This window comes from Schistocerca cancellata, chromosome 8 (assembly GCF_023864275.1).
Source record: "Schistocerca cancellata isolate TAMUIC-IGC-003103 chromosome 8, iqSchCanc2.1, whole genome shotgun sequence".
Taxonomy (NCBI): Eukaryota; Metazoa; Arthropoda; class Insecta; order Orthoptera; family Acrididae; genus Schistocerca; species Schistocerca cancellata.
Window position 1 is genome coordinate 111,554,079 of NC_064633.1, and position 21,018 is coordinate 111,575,096.

General features: G+C 44.1%; 1 protein-coding gene across 2 annotated transcripts in view; it reads left to right on the forward strand.

Annotated features, from left to right (window-relative positions):
* LOC126094805 (cholinesterase 1-like) overlaps nt 1–21,018 on the forward strand; it is a 198,564-nt gene that overhangs the window by 168,817 nt on the left and 8,729 nt on the right. For both annotated transcript variants that reach the window (XM_049909374.1, XM_049909375.1), the window contains exon 10: nt 1,959–2,091. In XM_049909374.1, the coding sequence (XP_049765331.1) occupies nt 1,959–2,091 (133 nt within the window). The remainder of the gene's footprint in view (nt 1–1,958; nt 2,092–21,018) is intronic.

Consider the following 21,018-nt stretch of genomic DNA (forward strand, 5'->3'; position numbering starts at 1 on the left):
AGGTTGCACCTGTGGGTCATGTACGGTCTAACTCGGTCAAAGGCTGCAGGAATGTCCTTAAATCATACTGCTATTATTACTATCCGGGAAACCTGATCTTCTTAGTCAACATGTCTTTTTTAAACATGGTTGCTCATCCCTCCTCACACAAAAAAGTCCAGAGCGGTCGAATCAGGGGATCGAGCAGGCCATGGTACAGGACCACAATTCCCAATCCGCTTTTCTGGGAACTACTGGTTCAAAAATCGACGCACTGAACGACTGAAATGTGCCAGCGCCCCGCCATGCTCGAACCGTAAGGTTTTGTAGCGAGTGACACTCCGTCCAGCAACTTTGGCAATTCTCTGGCGAAGAAATTCTAATAATGCCTGTTATTTAACGGCCTATGTGGGAGGTATGTCTCAGTTACACAGTCACCAACATCTGCCCACACATTCACGTAGAACGGCAACTGACGAGAGCAAGTAAATGTAGATCGTGGATTAACCTCACCCAAACACGCGAACTGTGGATGTTATAGAGCCTATCACTCCCGAATGCGGCTTCATCAGCAAACAGCACAGAGGACGAAAGTGTAGGATGCGTTTGTCTCTGTTCCAATAACTAATGTGGATATTGCGCTCCGAGTGGATGATCATCTGGTTCCGTTCGCACGTTGTGAGTCAAATGGATTAAAATTGCTCATGAAGGATGTTCCTTAAATTCGTCTGATTCCTCTTCATGTTATGAGCAATTGCACGAATGCTGAGAGCGATTACCCCCTATACAGGATTAAAAAATGCTCATAGGTAATCATGCTGATAAAGGAAAAGGTTTGTTTTGGTGTCCCGTGCAACCTCTTACAGTTTGTCGATTTAAATAATTTTCAAGCTATATAGCATACTTCTAGGTTGTAATCAGTTTTCCTCCTTACAAACCGAAATCGTATTCTAAAGTAGTCAACAAAAACAGGAATTTTATAAGAATACGTTATTCAATTCATTTAACTTTATGAACTGTAGGTATCTCAATATTTCCGTCTAGAAACCCAGATACGACGACGAACCTCTATTGGGAAATTTCTCGGCGACGTCAGTAAAACTCATTACGTGTATCACCAGTAGAATCCCGTTGATTAACTATCAAGATGTGATTATCACACATAAGATAAAACTTACTCATCCAGTCTACCATGTTCAGGCCGACAGACTGAACGCACAGACTTCACGAAGCCCAAATTTCGAACTACGTCACGTCGGTTTATCGGTTCCTTCTGCCTTTATAGTTGTCGAATTTCACGAAATAATTAAGGCTACTGCTGATTATTATAGTGAAAATTAAGAATGCTAAGGAAGAATTTTATCATGTTCATCTCCGAATGAAAGTTTTGAATCAGACATATAGTTTACATACAAATACTCTTCTCTGTCTCCCACTGCAGAACTTCCTCCGATTACACTTGTATCTTTTCCGCTACTATCCAACAACAGTTACCAGCCTTATCTGAAAACTGTGTTCAACGATCTCGTCGTCGACGGGACGTTCGATGTTACTCTCCCTTTCCTCCTTAACCTTAAATGTCAGAGCTCTTAACACAGTTATTGATAAGTTGCCGCCGGCCGCGGTGGTCTAGTGGTTCTAGGCGCGCAGTCCGGAACCGCGGGACTGCTACGGTCGCAGGTTCGAATCCTGCCTCGGGCATGGATGTGTGTGATGTCCTTAGTTAGGTTTAAGTAGTTCTAAGTTCTAGGGGACTGATGAGCACAGAAGTTAAGTCCCATAGTGCTCAGCGTCATTTGAACCATTTGATAAGTTGCCCATTCACTAACTGATGCCGTTAATTCTTTTCTAATCTATTCCCACTTACTTTGCTGTCTTCTTCAGCCAGTCTACTGTTTCTCCCACAAGTTAATACTGCTTCCATCATATATAGATTTTATTCCTGCTTTTATTGTAAAAATGTCGTCTCTTCTTTTCAGGTGTAAGTCATGCCATGGAATTGGGGCTAATATTCTACCAGCCGTATCGTAACCCTAATCTGAACAAGACATCTGACGAAGACATCACTAGGACAAACATGATCAACATGTGGACAAATTTTGCCAAGACAGGGTAAATTAACAATTCTTTTTCCTTCTATGTACTGACTGTCTTCTTGCATTTTGGTTTATTATAGGTTAGTCATTTTTACTTCGTATAATATACCGTATGTCTCCCGTGCATTATGCTTGTTTTTATGCGATTGTCGAGAAAAGCATTAGGCATTTTTACTTAGTATAACATACCGTATGTCTCCCGTACATAATGCTTGTTTTTGTGCGATTGTCGAGAAAAGCATTGGGCAGAAATGTCTGCAGAGGTGTAAACTGAAACCTTGGTAGCGCCGAAAAGCAACGGCGGAAATCTTAATCGCCAAACGAGTCAAAGTAGTGGGTGGTATTCCGTTTTCTTTCTTTTTTTTTAACATATGCAACCCACTGAGTTCCATGTACCCCATAATGTCTAAAGTGACAATACTACATTCTTTGGATTTCCACATTGCCTAACCCAATGCATCCTGCGTAAACGCGTCTCGAAATCTCGGGATTTTAAGTTTTCTCAGAAGTGTAAGCAGATCTAAATTTCTAAACGATCTGTCCGTTAGTATCGCTATGGTCTCTTTTTCTGTTGCTGTTTATGAACAACCAAAGCACTATCCTGTACCGTGTAAAATGAATGGTGGCGCAAAAGTCACTGGCCAGTTGGTTAAAAGACAACAAAAGTAACAGCAAGACGTAGTACTGTGAGACACCCTGCTAAACCTGCAGGACAGGACAAGTAGTTTAAACTGTGGAAAGGGGCCAAAATAAGCGGGTGGCAGTTCCACTCGAACATACAGCTTTATTTATCTGACCAAACATTACAAGAGCCGAGAAATAAAAAAGAAGCAATAATTTTCACATAATCTCATGCCTTAAGGGCAAGACCACTTAAATTTAAAATTGGCTGAAAGCCAATAACTTAAAACTCAAGCCAAAATCAGAAATTTAAAAGGCAGAAGGCCTTATCTTAAATTAGTTCTTTCAATTAGGCTGAAGGCCCAAACAGTCTTACACCTTAAGAGCAAAACAACACTGATTTTAAAAAGATCGGCTGAAGGCCCATCACTTAAGACTCAAACAAAAATAAATTTTTAAAAGGCCAAAGGCCTTACCTTTAAACAGTTCTTTAATTAGGCTGAAGGCTCAAACAATCTGACACCTTGAGAACAAAATAACTTTAATTCAAAATCGGCTGAAGGCTCATCACATAAGACTCAACAAAATTAAATTAAAAAAAAGCCAAAGGCCTTACTTAAAACAGTTTTTTAAATTAGGGTGAAGGCCTAGACAACCTTACGCCTTAAGGGCAAAACAACCTTAATTTAAAAATCGTCTAGGAGCCATACAAATACAAACAACAAGAACAAATAAGAAAAGGCAGTACATCCAACGGCGCTCAGAAGTTTCCGAGGGTCGGCCTGGAATTCAAACACTAACGCTCGCTTAGGTGAGACAGGCAGGCAGCCCAACCATTCTCGATCCGACGACAACCCAACGGACAGACAGTCAACGGACCCACCGACAAGATAACTTCCGCTCCACCCGACCAGCACACAACAGGGAGTTCAATGAAACAATGTAGAAAGTATGGGCGCCCACAACCAATTATACATTGAGCTGTCAAACTACACACGGGCTGGACAGCGAAAACACGATGAGGAAAATACACAGCCTGAACTTACGTCAACGGCCAGGGCAGGTAACCGGAACGTTAACGGCCACAAGGCAGAAGATTCTGCTGGTTCACTTCAGTTTAAAATAACCAAGTGCAGTTAAACTTCACCGGAGGGTGGCTAAAATTTGCCAACTTGAAAACACATGTTGTTGCTTGCGAGAATGTCCCAACAGTCGACAACGAAATCCAAACGACACAATGTGAACAGTCGTGACTTGCTGGTAGATTAAGTCAAAACTCAACTTTCATGTCCAGCATTGGTGAGGTACGGACCTCGTAGCAATGGGAACAGCACTACACACTCTGACCACACGTAGACGCCGCCAACGGCCCCGACCAAACTACGCGCCACGGAGATTTCCTCGTTGCTCCACGCCAGCCGACCAACTGGTCGCACACAACACAGCTGTAAACAATAAGCGCCAGGCCAAAGATATTACAAGGTGCGAATATCGATACACACTGCTGGTACCACTCGTGGAGAGAGAGGATAACAGCATAAGCAGACTAAACACAGGATAGCAACCTAGATTTAATCCAATGCGTAACATGAGCCAGCCACTGCTCATACTGTAGGAAGTTTTAACCCGTTAAACTGTTATTGCCAAATTGTGATAACTATCCGTTGTCAAGTTGGTATACAATGCAATGACAAACAAAACAAACACAATAATCAAAATAGTGAATTGTAGAAAGCGACATTTGTGAGACGTGTTTACAGCTGTACTTCTCCGAAATCTCACGATGTTAACAAAAGAAGACAGAATTTTTCGCTTTAAAACATTTTGTAAAAGTGTTGCTACTACGGGTGTTAACGAAAGGGGAAGACACTTAAGATCAAAACCTCCGTCTAGTCAAACAGAGTACGACTTACGAGATAGATTTGAAAAACATGTATTTGTTATCGATGCACCAAAAGCCCGCATCTCGTGGTCGTGCGGTAGCGTTCTCGCTTCCCACGCCCGGGATCCCGGGTTCGATTCCCGGCGGGGTCAGGGATTTTCTCTGCCTCGTGATGGCTGGGTGTTGTGTGCTGTCCTTAGGTTAGTTAGGTTTAAGTAGTTCTAAGTTCTAGGGGACTTAAGACCACAGCAGTTGAGTCCCATAGTGCTCAGAGCCATTTGAACCATTTGATGCACCAAGATCTGGCCTCCCAATAACATTCACAACTGAAGAAAATAAATTTCAGGTATGTTTAGCTGTACCACAAAGTGCACAAAAATCAACCAGTCTATTACCAACTGCGTTGGATTTGTCACCAAGGTCAGTGCAAAAATATTGCACAAACAGAAGTTTAAAGCTTGCATTCCACATTCACGATATGGGTTACTTGAAGAGGATCCTTATCGACGGCTTCAGTTTTGTGGACTGATATTTGGCCAACAGAAACACGATCCTAACATGTTCAATAAAATTGTGAGGTCTTATGACGCCATTTTTAAGTTAAGTGAACAAGTCAACAGACATAACTGCACTTACTGGTATGCTGATAATAATCTTTTGCTAGAACAACCACTGAATCAACCTGGTGTGTTTGGGGGGCGATATCATCGTCTGTCATATTTGGGCCATATTTTCTGTAGGTATTGTGAGAGGAGATAACTATTTGATTATGCTTCAGATTTATGTGGTGCCAGGACTTATGACGTACGCTGAAAACTTTCAAGAAGTTTACTTTCAGCACGATGGTCCTCGACCACATTATGTCACTGCCGTCCCCGATTATTTAAACGAAATTTTCCAAAGAAAAGTGATTGATTGAAGGACAGATATTGACATGACTCCACGATCACCAGATATCACGCCCATGGATTTTTTCCTATGGGGTGTTGTCACGGTCTCTCTTTATTCTCAAAAGCTTCAGATCATTGCTTAACTAAAGGACTACATAAATGACATATTTCATGATTTGGGCAGTGATACCGCACTATGCCGTAGAGTATGTAGCAGTGCTGCAAAATGACTTCGAAGATGCGTTAATGAAGACAAAATCGTTTGAATATAAAAAATAATTGTTAGCATTGTTTGTATTTGTAGTGAAACATACACTCCTGGAAATTGAAATAAGAACACCGTGAATTCATTGTCCCAGGAAGGGGAAACTTTATTGACACATTCCTGGGGTCAGATACATCACATGATCACACTGACAGAACCACAGGCACATAGACACAGGCAACAGAGCATGCACAATGTCGGCACTAGTACAGTGTATATCCACCTTTCGCAGCAATGGAGGCTGCTATTCTCCCATGGAGACGATCGTAGAGATGCTGGATGTAGTCCTGTGGAACGGCTTGCCATGCCATTTCCACCTGGCGCCTCAGTTGTACCAGCGTTCGTGCTGGACGTGCAGACCGCGTGAGACGACGCTTCATCCAGTCCCAAACATGCTCAATGGGGGACAGATCCGGAGATCTTACTGGCCAGGGTAGTTGAATTACACCTTCTAGAGCACGTTGGGTGGCACGGGATACATGCGGACGTGCATTGTCCTGTTGGAACAGCAAGTTCCCTTGCCGGTCTAGGAATGGTAGAACGATGGGTTCGATGACGGTTTGGATGTACCATGCACTATTCAGTGTCCCCTCGACGATCACCAGTGGTGTACGGCCAGTGTAGGAGATCGCTCCCCACACCATGATGCCGGGTGTTGGCCCTGTGTGCCTCGGTCGTATGCAGTCCTGATTGTGGCGCTCACCTGCACGGCGCCAAACACGCATACGACCATCATTGGCACCAAGGCAGAAGCGACTCTCATCGCTGAAGACGACACGTCTCCATTCGTCCCTCCATTCACGCCTGTCGCGACACCACTGGAGGCGGGCTGCACGATGTTGGGGCGTGAGCGGAAGACGGCCTAACGGTGTGCGGGACCGTAGCCCAGCTTCATGGAGACGGTTGCGAATGGTCCTCGCCGATACCCCAGGAGCAACAGTGTCCCTAATTTGCTGGGAAGTGGCGGTGCGGTCCCCTACGGCACTGCGTAGGATCCTACGGTCTTGGCGTGCATCCGTGCGTCGCTGCGGTCCGGTCCCAGGTCGACGGGCACGTGCACCTTCCGCCGACCACTGGCGACAACATCGATGTACTGTGGAGACCTCACGCCCCACGTGTTGAGCAATTCGGCGGTACGTCCACCCGGCCTCCCGCATGCCCACTATACGCCCTCGCTCAAAGTCCATCAACTGCACATACGGTTCACGTCCACGCTGTCGCGGCGTGCTACCAGTGTTAAAGACTGCGATGGAGCTCCGTATGCCACGGCAAACTGGCTGACACTGACGGCGGCGGTGCACAAATGCTGCGCAGCTAGCGCCATTCGACGGCCAACACCGCGGTTCCTGGTGTGTCCGCTGTGCCGTGCGTGTGATCATTGCTTGTACAGCCCTCTCGCAGTGTCCGGAGCAAGTATGGTGGGTCTGACACACCGGTGTCAATGTGTTCTTTTTTCCATTTCCAGGAGTGTATTTGATTATGCTTCAGAATTATGTGGTGCCAGGACTTATGACGTACGCTGAAAACTTTCAAGGAGTTTACTTTCAGCACGATGGTCCTCGACCACATTATGTCACTGCCGTTCCCGATTATTTAAACGAAACTTTCCAAAGAAAAGTGATTGATTGAAGGACAGAATTGACATGACTCCACGATCACCAGATATCACGCCCACGGATTTTTTCCTGTGGGGTGTTGTCACGGTCTCTCTTTATTCTCAAAAGCTTCAGACCATTGCTTAACTAAAGGACTACATAAACGACATATTTCATGATTTGGGCAGTGATACCGCACTATGCCGTAGAGTATGTAGCAGTGCTGCAAAATGACTTCGAAGATGTGTTAATGAAGACAAAATCGTTTGAATATAAAAAATAATTGTAAGCATTGTTTGTATTTGTAGTGAAACATATATTCAATCTTTTATTGAAATCAGAGCCCAGCGTCCATTGACTTCTTCGCCACCCTGTATAGGCCTTTAACGATAGCAATTGCCTACATGGCCATATTATGCTATTTAGCTTCTTGCCAGAACCATTGCCGTTTAAGAACATCTTTTCTTTCCTCCTTTCTGGCACAGTGTACCTTTCACCTCTGTCACCACTGATTCGATGAACTTTTTTAAACATCCCATAGGTTTTTCTTCTTCTTTAGTGTGCGACGAGTTGCATTCATTATTTGCTTCAACGTTATTCCAGCACCCAGTTTAAGTTTGGCATGCATTGCCTTATCAACCACAAATGCAGCAATGTGTAGTTCTATACCAGTGTTTTTCTTCGACGTATCTGTCTAGCATTATCAGCTAGATGTTTGCCTAAAATATGACGATCTTTACATGTAGTGTAATAAAGTGGTCGTTCTTGCATACGTTGTGCAGGACATTCCTCAGCCTCCGTTGATATGTTTCCCAGCAGTCATGTCAAACTACTGTATAGTTCGAGGTTTGCGTTTCCTATTATATAGCAAATTGCGAGTGTTCCCGCAACTGTTGTGCTTTGTGTGCTTTGATGAGAAGCTGGGCCATTTCATGAGAACCTTGCATTCAATGTCTTATGATCTTCTCACTGAGGACCACATTCGGTTAAGAGCTTTTCTGTAACTCCACTATGTAAAAAACTCCCACCGGTTTCTTCACCATCACTGTCCTTCAAGATGCATGCTCTTGGATCTGTGTGCTGCACCTTTAAAACTATAAATATATCTGTTGACCAGCTCAATAGGACTTCTCTGTTTTTATCATGAATGAAACAACAACATTCTCCCATTCAAAAGCAAGTATTGTCGAACAGTTGAACAATATGATCAAAAACTGGATGTAGAAACGATTTAATTTTCACAGAATGTACAAATTGCTAAACATCCTACCACAAATCACTGACGCCTATAATCACACTACTCGGTACACAATTAAGAAGAGACCTATTGATGTCAATGATAATGGACTTCTAAATACAGAATACAACCAAATGAAAATGGTGACTCCGCGAAAGCAGAAGTTCAATATAGCTGATTTTGTAAGTATTTAGAAATAAAAAACTAATGAAACTTCCTGGCAGATTGTTTATCCCATATCGTTTCAATACTGCATTCAAATTCCTGCTGTAAAATTCACCTCCATGGTTGGCCCGAAGATTGTTGGGGCTGCGATTCATTCCAGTCTGCGACATTCGTTCAAAAACCACTGAAACATCCTTCCTCATCTTTACTTTCACAGGCAGGATCAAAGTAAATTTGGAATATGTGTCTATGACCATTAGAATGTACTTGAAACCGTTATTCGATTGTGAGGAATCTTGTATATCTATGAGTTCAGCCTGCCATAAATCATCCAGTCCTCGTATGCAGTGATGCTTCTTTCTTGGAGATCAGATATCATTGATAATATTTCTTTTGTGTTACCTGTATTACCAGTGACAGGTCATGAGGTAAGCAGGCGTAATCAGCCTATCAGTCTATGATTTTATTCAACTCATATATTACTCATAGCCTGCATCTCGTGGTCGTGCGGTAGCGTTCTAACTTCCCACGCCCGGGTTCCCGGGTTCGATTCCCGGCGGGGTCAGGGATTTTCTCTGCCTCGTGATGGCTGGGTGTTGTGTGCTGTCCTTAGGTTAGTTAGGTATAAGTAGTTCTAAGTTCTAGGGGACTGATGACCATAGCTGTGAAGTCCCATAGTGCTCAGAGCCATTTTTTTATTACTCATAATGAGTCTATGATTTCATTCAGATGATATATATATACACAGGGTGGTCCATTGATAGTGACGGGGCCAAATATTTCACGAAATAAGCATCAAACGAAAAAACTACAAACAACGAAACTCGTCTAGCTTGAAGGGGGAAACCAGATAGCGCTATGGTTGGCCCGCTAGATGGCGCTGCGTTTTTTAAAATGGGAACCCCCATTTTTATTACATATTCGTGTAGTACGTAAAGAAATATGAATGTTTTAGTTGGAACGCTTTTTTCGCTTTGTGATAGATGGCGCTGTAATAGTCACAAACGTATAAGCACGTGGTATCACGTAACATTCCGCCAGTGCGGACGGTATTTGCTTCGTGATACATTACCCGTGTTAAAATGGACCGATTACCAATTGCACAAAATATCGATATCGTGTTGTTGTATGGCTATTGTGATCAAAATACCCAACGGACGTGTGCTATGTATGCTGCTCGGTATCCTGGACGACATCAAGTGTCTGGACCGTTCGCCGGATAGTTACGTTGTTTAAGGAAACAGGAAGTGTTCAGTCACATGTGAAACGTCAACCACGACCTGCAGCAAATGATGATGCCCGAGTAGGTGTTTTAGCTGCTGTCGCAGCTAATCCGCACATCAGTAGCACACAAACTGCACGAGAATCGGGAATCTCAGAAACGTCGGTGTTGAGAATGTACATCAACATCGATTGCAACCGTACCATATTTCTATGCACATGGCGACGACTTTGAACATCGTGTACAGTTCTGCCACTGGGCACAAGACAAATAACGGGACGATGACAGATTTTTTGCACGCGTTCTATTTATCGACGAAGCGTCATTCACCAACAGCGGTAACATAAACCGGCATAATATGCACTATTGGGCAACGGAAAATCCACGATGGCTGCAATAAGTGGAACATCAGTGACCTTAATGTATGGTGTGGGATTATGGGAGGAAGGATAATTGGCCCCCATTTTATCGATGGCAATCTAAATGGTGCAATGTATGCTGATTTCCTACGTAATGTTCTACCGATGTTGCTGCAAGATGTTTCACTGCATGACAGAATGGCGATGTACTTCCAACATGATGGATGTCCAGCACATAGCTCACGTGCAGTTGAAACGCTATTGAATAGCATATTTCATGACAGGTGGATTGGTCGTCGAAGCACCATACCATGGCCCGAACGTTCACCGGATCTGACGTTCCCGGATTTCTTTCTGTGGAGAAAGTTGAAGGATATTTGCTATCGTGATACACCGACAACGCCTGACAGCATGCGTCAGCGCATTGTCAATGCATGTCCGAACATTACGAAAGGCGAACTACTCGCTGTTGAGAGAAATGTCGTTACACGAATTGCCAAATGCACTGAGGTTGGCGGACATAATTTTGAGCATTTATTGCATTAATGTGGTATTTACAGGTAATCCCGCTGTAACAGCATGCGTTCTCAGAAATGATAAGTTCCCAAAGATACATGTATCACATTGGAACAACCGAAATAAAATGTTCGAACGTACCTACGTTCTGTATTTTAAGAAACCTACCTGTTTCCAACTGTTCCTCTAAAATTGTGAGCCATATGTTTGTGACTATTATAGCGCTGTCTACCACAAAGCGAAAAAAGTGGTCCAACTTAAGCATTCATATTTCTCTACGTATTACACGAAAATGCAATAAAAATGGGGGTTCCTATTTAAAAAAACGCAGTTGATATCCGTTTGACCTACGGCAGTACCACCTAGCGGGCCAACCATAGCGCCATCTGGTTTCCCCCTTCAAGCTAGACAAGTTTCGTTCTTTGTAGTGTTTTCGTTTGACGCTTATTTCGTGAGATATTTGGCCCGGTCACGATCAATGGACCACCGCGTATTTATTGTCCAATCTTACCTTCACCCACTCTACGTGCAGCTGCTACTATTGGTTTCATGTTTTAATTGTACTCTTGTATTTCTCATCCACTGAGGCTTTCATTCATCCTTTCGGGGTTATATGTGCATCGATCATGTATAATACACTCCTGGAAATTGAAATAAGAACACCGTGAATTCATTGTCCCAGGAAGGGGAAACTTTATTGACACATTCCTGGGGTCAGATACATCACATGATCACACTGACAGAACCACAGGCACATAGACACAGGCAACAGAGCATGCACAATGTCGGCACTAGTACAGTGTATATCCACCTTTCGCAGCAATACAGGCTGCTATTCTCCCATGGAGACGATCGTAGAGATGCTGGATGTAGTCCTGTGGAACGGCTTGCCATGCCATTTCCACCTGGCGCCTCAGTTGGACCAGCGTTCGTGCTGGACGTGCAGACCGCGTGAGACGACGCTTCATCCAGTCCCAAACATGCTCAATGGGGGACAGATCCGGAGATCTTGCTGGCCAGGGTAGTTGACTTACACCTTCTAGAGCACGTTGGGTGGCACGGGATACATGCGGACGTGCATTGTCCTGTTGGAACAGCAAGTTCCCTTGCCGGTCTAGGAATGGTAGAACGATGGGTTCGATGACGGTTTGGATGTACCGTGCACTATTCAGTGTCCCCTCGATGATCACCAGTGGTGTACGGCCAGTGTAGGAGATCGCTCCCCACACCATGATGCCGGGTGTTGGCCCTGTGTGCCTCGGTCGTATGCAGTCCTGATTGTGGCGCTCACCTGCACGACGCCAAACACGCATACGACCATCATTGGCACCAAGGCAGAAGTGACTCTCATCGCTGAAGACGACACGTCTCCATTCGTCCCTCCATTCACGCCTGTCGCGACACCACTGGAGGCGGGCTGCACGATGTTGGGTTGTGAGCGGAAGACGGCCTAATGGTGTGCGGGACCGTAGCCCAGCTTAATGGAGACGGTTGCGAATGGTCCTCGCCGATACCCCAGGAGCAACAGTGTCCCTAATTTGCTGGGAAGTGGCGGTGCGGTCCCCTACGGCACTGCGTAGGATCCTACGGTCTTGGCGTGCATCCGTGCGTCGCTGCGGTCCGGTCCCAGGTCGACGGGCACGTGCACCTTCCGCCGACCACTGGCGACAACATCGATGTACTGTGGAGACCTCACGCCCCACGTGTTGAGCAATTCGGCGGTACGTCCACCCGGCCTCCCGCCTGCCCACAATACGCCCTCGCTCAAAGTCCGTCAACTGCACATACGGTTCACGTCCACGCTGTCGCGGCATGCTACCAGTGTTAAAGACTGCGATGGAGCTCCGTATGCCACGGCAAACTGGCTGACTCTGACGGCGGCGGTGCACAAATGCTGCGCAGCTAGCGCCATTCGACGGCCAACACCGCGGTTCCTGGTGTGTCCGCTGTGCCGTGCGTGTGATCATTGCTTGTACAGCCCTCTCGCAGTGTCCGGAGCAAGTATGGTGGGTCTGACACACCGGTGTCAATGTGTTCTTTTTTCCATTTCCAGGAGTGTATTTGACCATACGCTTTCAGTATGCTTTCGTATCCTTCAGGGTATACTTTTGTATACTAAGATTTTTTTAAGTATATTAGCTCTAATAAACTACACATTCTTTGAAATTCTTCATCCACAGCCCATATTGCATTCTTGACTAGAAGTATTGGTGCTTACCTAGCACATATGGTTTCATCCTGCTAACACCGTATGTTCTGTCTAATTGTACATTACTGATACGACTGATTGAGTCATTTGCTCCATCATCTCCTTCTTCTACTTGTTATGCTTTTCTACCTCCGTCAGTAGGCTCTAGCAGTCCCTTCAAACTCTAGGTTACTGACTTAAACATTTCTGATAGATGTTGATCTCATTGCACCTCCCCTAACTTCGTATCTTCCGTTGAATAGCCTTCCACACCTCAGTAACTTTACACATTGTTGACGACATGCTGCCGTATATGAAGCTTTTTTTTTGAGACAGTTTACAATTTACATATACTTTGAGACTACTGTTCATGATGGGAGTCAAGTGCTTGAGCTATCGCCTTGATACATCCATGCATATCAGTCAGTTTTGTGTTGAATTCTTGAATTTCTTCATTGACACATAGTTCACATTGCCGTATTCTAGCATTCCAAGCATTTACAGCACTAACTCGATAAGACTTTTCACTTCTGAAGTGCCTCCCTTTTTCCGTCAAACAGATGCATGTGCTTTACACTCTCTGGAGGTCTGTGCGACAAAACTGCAAATCTTCCCGTAGTCTACAGTATATGGATATAGTTATATCCTGATACAATGCTTTTTATGCAGAGTCTCATTGAAGATTTGTCTACATCGATCCTGATGCAATTTCTTAGTTTTATGTATAACCAAAAAGCCATACTGCAAGTTATTCCAGCAATCCCCATGTACTGCAACGATTCATTGAGTGACATGTCAATTCCTAAATGTACCTGGTAAATATGGTTTGAATCCAGACTGTTCTGCTAGAAACCGATAATAACGTTCGCATTATCCTGAACCAACTGCTTCAGGATCCTTGACTATGCCTGGCTCAAGTAAAATATATTGACTTTCGAATGGCGACCTATGCAGAAATATCTGCAGATCTCATCCTGATTTTGCGCTGCGACATCTTCAGTCACGAGTGCACTGTTTGGCTTTACTTTTCCAGATGGCAGAACATCACTGCTTTTGGTATGTTACTCCCTCAGTTCTGTGCAAAATCTCCTGCAATATCTGATATTTTGACTGAAACAGAGTTTCCGAAAAAAAATATGTACTTGCTCGAAGCAGATTCCATTAGGATATGTTAGTAGTGGAAGAACAAGTTTTGTTTTCCCGCAGCTCGAATGCCTAGTAACCAAAGCACGTGTAATATCAGGAAGTAATGATCCATTCGTCTTGTTCTGGTTTCCAGCTTCATCAAAGCAGGACCAGTCGCTACTATAATACCCTTGTTGTGAGGTTGTTTCATCCACTCGGTTACGGTGGTAACTGTTCATTTACATTAAATGCAGGAGATGTGATAAACACTTGCATACAGATAGGTATATAAATACTATTGTATTTCAGTGTTCACAGCTGGTAGTGTTGCATCATACGCTTCCACCTACATCGATGCACAAAATGCATTGTAGTGTTGAGCTATAGTTTCTTCTGGTGGGTGTATAGTTTGACGCTCTAACTCCACTAGATTACTCTACAGTGTGTCATAGAATCTGTAGTCATACGACTGCTACTTTCTATTGCATATCTGAGATTCATTAAACTCTTAAAAGATGTATGCATTCTCTGTTGTTAAATATTGCACCCGTACAGGGGGAGCCTTCTACAGAGATTTTATGTTCACTCAGTATAGTCAAGAGAGAGTAAACGTTTCCGTGAAGTAATTACTCTGATGTCACTAAATCGAGGTTTTTCAAATACTACCGCTGGGTAGAGCTCCCCGTTAGATATTATACCGACACTGACACATTTACACCCACTGGTGTTAAAAAAGTAGGTTTGGTCGAACAGCATCATGTTCACATCAAGAGGCTGCCGCTGCAACGACTTCCCCTAGCCTTATTAGTTAAAGTTACTTGCCTTTTTTTTCTATTCATCACCGCCGGCATTTCTATCACAAGTGGGTGAACTACTTACCACTCGCCGTAAATATATTTTCGCTACCTCTACTAACATTGTTATTATTATCGTATGTATGTCTGTGCTTGCATGGTTAGGACTTTAACGTAGTGTGGCTTATAAGCACATCAGGGCCAGAGGTGACACGCCGACGCTATTCTCATCACAATTTCTAGAATAACACAGAGACAGCAGCAAGTAGCTTCAATATCTTCATCAGCAGCACTCCCGTCGCATCATACTGTGAATAAAAACAATTTAATTTTATATAGAAAACTGATTGTTTATCAATGCGATATAAGAATGTCGAACTTTTTTAAAAATACTTACAATCGACGTCTTAGTCAGTCTATTTCATTCTTAAGACGCAAATGCTGCGAGAGAATGCTGTGCATAGATAGTTAAAAAAAATCTAAAACCTGCTGCTGCTGTTATAGTAGCAAAACATAATGACAATGACAAGTAGATCAATAATTATTCGCTTCTTGCGTGGACAGGCATTTTTAAACAGTTATAAAATATGCAGCACTTCGTACATATTAGCTATAGTACCGTGGCATCAAGGGCATGGAAGAATGAGACGAGCAGAAGCACGGGCGCTCGAAACGTGGGCTACAAGCTGCTTCATGCAAGTTGCTAAGAGAAGGCCACGGGGGAATAGGGCTCCTTGTGGCTGGATACTGCTATCAGCAAAATACGAATACGTGTACAAATGTCTCAACTGTAGAATGACACCATAGACAAGGTAGCTCTGAAACTGACGTTAGCGAATTCTCGACCAATACCGACAGTGCCCTGCTATTTATATATGCTAGTTGAGTACCTGGCGTTGTGCGGCTACATATTTATTTCAATCTTCTATTAGCCCCTCCACCCTCTCTCCGTCCACCTCCATTGACCCCTCACCTTTTACTTCTACTTCTACATTTATACTCCGCAAGCCACTCAACGGTGTGTGGCGGAGGGCACTTTACGTGCCTCCCTTTCTTGTTCCAGTCGCGTATGGTTCGCGGGAAGAACGACTGCCGGAATACCTCCGTGCGCGCTCGAATCTCTCTAATTTTACATTCGTGATCTCCTCGGGAGGTATAAGTAGGGGGAAGCAATATATTCGATTCCTCGTCCAGAAACGCACCCTCTCGAAACCTGCACAGCAAGCTACACCGCGATGCAGAGTGCCTCTCTTGCAGAATCTGCCACTTGAGTTTGCTATCACGCTTATCAAATAACCCTGTGACGAAACGCGCCGCTCTTCTTTGAATCTTCTCTGTCTCCTCTGTCAACCCGATCTGGTACGGATCCCACACTGATGAGCAATACTCAAGTATAGGTCGAACGAGTGTTTTGTAAGCCACCTCCTTTGTTCATGGACTACATTTTCTAAGGACTTTCCCAATTAATCTCAACCTGGCACCCGCCTTACTAACAATTAATTTTATATGATCATTCCACTTCAAACCGTTCCGTACGCATACACCCAGACATTTTTCAGAAGTAATTGCTACCAGTGTTTGTTCCGCTATCATATAATCATCCACTCCCTGCACCAAGTGCTTATCCGCTGCAGATCTTCCTGTATTTCTCTGAAATTTTCTAATGCTGTAACTTTTCTGTATACTACAGCATCATCCGCGAAAAGCCACATGGAACTTCCGACACTACCTACTAGGTCATTTATATATATTGTGAAAAGCAATGGTCGCATAACACTCCCCTGTGGCACGCCACTGGTTACTTTAACGTTTGTAGACGTCTCTACAATCCAGCCACACAGCTGGTCTTATATTCCGTAGGCTCTTACTTTGTTCATCATGCGACAGTGCGGAACTGTATCGAACGCCTTCCGGAAGTCAAGGAAAATGGCATCTACCTGGGAGCCTGTATCTAATATTTTCTGGATCTCCTGAACAAATAAAGCGAGTTGGGTCTCACACGATCGCTGTTTCCGGAATCCATGTTGATTCCTAAAGAGTAGATTCTGGGTTTCCAGAAATGACATGATACACGAGCAAAAAACATGTTCTAAAATTCTACAACAGATCGATGTCAGAGATATAGGCCTATAGTTTTGCGCATCTGTTCGACGACCCTTCTTGAAAACTGGAAGTACCTGAGCTCTTTTACAAAAATTTGGAACCTTCCGTTCCTCTAGAGACTTGCGGTACACGGCTGTTAGAAGGGGGCCAAGTTCTGACCACCTCCTCTCCCCACTCTTTGTCCATCACCTCCAGCCCCTCTCACTGTCCATCTCGTCATCTTCCCATTCTCTGTCCCTTTCATTTTCCCCACCTCTCTGTCCATCTCTTCCACCCCCTGTCTCTGCCCTACTCTTCCTCTTTCTTTTTTCTGTCTGTCTCCTCCTCTCTCTCTCTCCTTCCCCCTCTCCCTCCCTCCCCCCTCACTCTCTCCCTCCCCCCCCCCTTCTCTCTCTCCATTTTCCTCTTTCCTATCTCTGCCATCTCCTCCTTCTCCTCTTATATATGCCTATCTTCTCCTTCCCCTCACTGTCTGTTTGTTTCCTCATCCTCGTTTCTCTCTCCCCATTGTCACACTCACAATAGGAGGCCAACGGTTCTCACCATTACAGTATTTCTTTCCAGAGTGTAGCTAATATGTCTACCATGTTTGACTGAAACTATTCCAGGGGTTTATGATGAGATTTTTACTTGTGGCATTCCCCACATATGCACATGTCAAGTCTTCCATGCGTATTGTAAACTTTTCCACCTATATATCTAGCTAATTTCACCGTGCTATTTCATTTACATGCAGCTCAATGCTTATGACGACTTACCTTCTGAATTATGTGCTGTACAATGACATACCTTTGCTGTTACATCCAGTGGTATATGTGTCTGCTGTATGTGAAATGTGTTGTGGATAGTATTAGTAGTAAGGAAGCAATAAATTAAAATGTCATGCTTGGTGCAGCAGCGGGCACACTACAATGAATACTATAAATGGCGTGCCAGCACTACCAACAGAGATGTCCCGTTGTTTGGCGATGCTTTTGTTACCTGTCGATGATCTCAAACGAGAGCGTCGGCACAACACTGAAGGAGCCACAGCTGTGTACGGCCAGCTACCATAAGGGAGAGCGGACAGGTTGGCGCGATCTTGTTGTCACGATGGCAGACACCTCGTCCAACGACTCACCGTGTTTTCGTTCACTGCCAAGTCTCATCAGCCAAAAGAACTCTATAGCAGCCTCTGCCTGGAACACGCATTCGTTACAGACACTAGACGCCATTTTGAAGGTTGCATATCACGCCACCATCTATCGGAACTTCATGAAACTGTAGGCGCAGAAACGTGAATATTCCGCGATGTCACACAACAAATTCCGCATTTTTTCAACCGTAATTGGCCGAGAAAAAAAAGTGATGCATTACTTATTGAACACTTCTCGTATTTTCCTAGTTAGATTCAGCGGCAGATGTGGTTATTGTCTGCCAAAAGTGTTGCAAATAGAAGTAGTAGCAAGGAAGTAATAAATTTAAACATTTTGCTAGATGCAGTAACCTTTCACGTATCTGAGTGTTTCTGATGTCATATCTCCTGAACTAAGTGTCGTATAATGATGTTATTTTTCTGGTACATTCAGTGATATATGTTAATCCTGTCCTGTCACGAATACAGTTTGCAGTAAAGGAGCAACAAATGAAGACGCCGTGCTTCATTTGGAAGTTTTACTGCATGAATAGCGAAAATGTAGTAAGTGATTAACTTTTTTCCTTTTGTCATTTGGTGGGGATCGTCAGCGAGAAAAAGTTACGTAAAGATTTGAAATTATATGTAAAGTTGGAAGTTTCTAAATGCTCTCATTCTCAGATATTGGGTCACTAATGCATGGGTATCTCGCGTCGTGGCATACATTGCCCTTTCATCCCCCACCCTCACCTCTTTGACGGATGGATGGTTCTATCCCCCACAGTGATTCTTTTCAGACAGTAAATGATATTTGTACGAAGTTGGGTTGAGACTGGTCCAGTGGTTCAGTTCTTCTAATCCTCTAATAGTCCATCTCATGCTCCACCCCCCTCTCTGTCTATGACCTGCTTCCCCCTTCTCTGTCCTTCCCCCTCTTCATCCCCCACTGTCCATATACTCCACTCCCTCTTTCTGTCCACCTCCTCCATGCTTCACCCCTGTCGGTTTCCATCACCTCCTCTCTCTGTCCATTTCCTCCTGCCCCTCCGTCTGTCTGTCTGTTCCTACTCCTTTCGTCAATCTGCTTCTGCCCCATCTGTCCATGTCCTACTCCCTTGTAAGCCCATCCCCTCTACCTCTATGTCCATCTCCTCTTCCTTCTTCTCTCCATCCAGTTTCCTGCTGTTTCCTTTCTCTGGCCACCTGCTCCTCTCCTCTTCGTTCGTCTGTTCCTTCCCCCTCTGTCCCTCTCCTCCTCCCCTCTCTCTTTGCCCAGGTCCTCTCGCCTCTCTGTCCATATACTCCTCCATACTATCCACCTCTTCCCTTTCTCTGTTCATTACCACATTCTCCTGTCTCTGCCGCTCTCTTCCTCTCTTTCCTCATCTGTGTCCATCTCTTCCTCTTTTCAAGTTATAACCCCCACACGAACAGTAGGAAGTTGCTGGCTCTTGTTGTTGTTGTGGTCTTCAGTCCTGAGACTAGTTTGATGCAGCTCTCCATGCTACCCTATCCTGTGCAAGCTTCTTCATCTCCCAGTACTTACTGCAACCTACATCCTTCTGAATCTGCTTAGTGTATTCATCTCTTGATCTCCCTCTACCATTTTTACCCTCCACACTGCCCTCCAATGCTAAATTTGTGATACCTTGATGCCTCAGAACATGTCCTACCAACCGGTCCCTTCTTCTTGTCAAGTTGTGCCACAAACTCCTCTTCTCCCCAATTCTGTTTAATACCTCCCCTTCAGTTACGTGATCTACCCATCTAATCTCCAGCATTCTTCTGTAGCACCACATTTCGAACCTTCTATTCTCTTCTTGTCCAAACTATTTATCGTCCACCTTTCACTTCCATACATGGCTACACTCCATACAAACACTTTCAGAAACGACTTCCTCATACTTAAATCTATATTTGATGTTAACAAATTTCTCGTCTTCAGAAACGCTTTCCTTGCCATTGCCAGTCTACATTTTATATCCTCTCTACTTCGACCATCATCAGCTTTTTTGCTCCCCAAATAGCAAAACTCATTTACTACTTTAAGTGTCTTATTTCTCATCTGATTCCCTCAGCATTACCCGACTTAATTCGACTACATTCCATTATCCTCATTTTGCTTTTGTTGATGTTTGTCTTACAGCCTCCTTTCAAGATGCTGTCTATTCCATTCAACTGCTCTTCCAAGTCCTTTGCTGTCTCTGACAGAATTAAAATATCATCGGCGAACCTCAAAGTTTTTATTTCTTCTCCATGGATTTTAATACCTGCTCCGAATTTTTCTTTTGTTTCCTTTACTGCTTGCTCAATATACGGATTGAATAACATCGGGGATAGGCTACAATCCTGTCTGACTCCCTTCCCAACCACTGCTTCCCTTTCATGCCCCTCGAATCGTGTAACTGCCATCTGGTTTCTGTACAAATTGTAAATAGCCTTTCGCTCCCTGTGTTTTACCCCTGCCACCTTTATAATTCGAAAGAGAGTATTCCAGTCGGTTCTTACCCCCACAGTATTCCTTTCCATACAGTAAGTGACATGTGTATCAAGTTTGGCTGAAATCGGTCCACTGGTTTAGGATGAGACGTGGAACACACATACATACATATGTACATACACTCAGTTTTGTGATATGGATGAATATATATGAGGGGCTGAACAGCAAGGTTATCAGTTCCCATACTTGCACCAAATTTACACGATTGTGGTAAAAATCTATTCAACTAACAATAGACTGGAAAATCAAATTGTATGCACACACAAGGACTGAAAAGACCGCCCTGAGATGGTGAGATTAATAAAAGAGCAACAATGTAGGTCAGAAAAAATACAGCAGAAGAACTAGATAAAATTAAGTATATAAC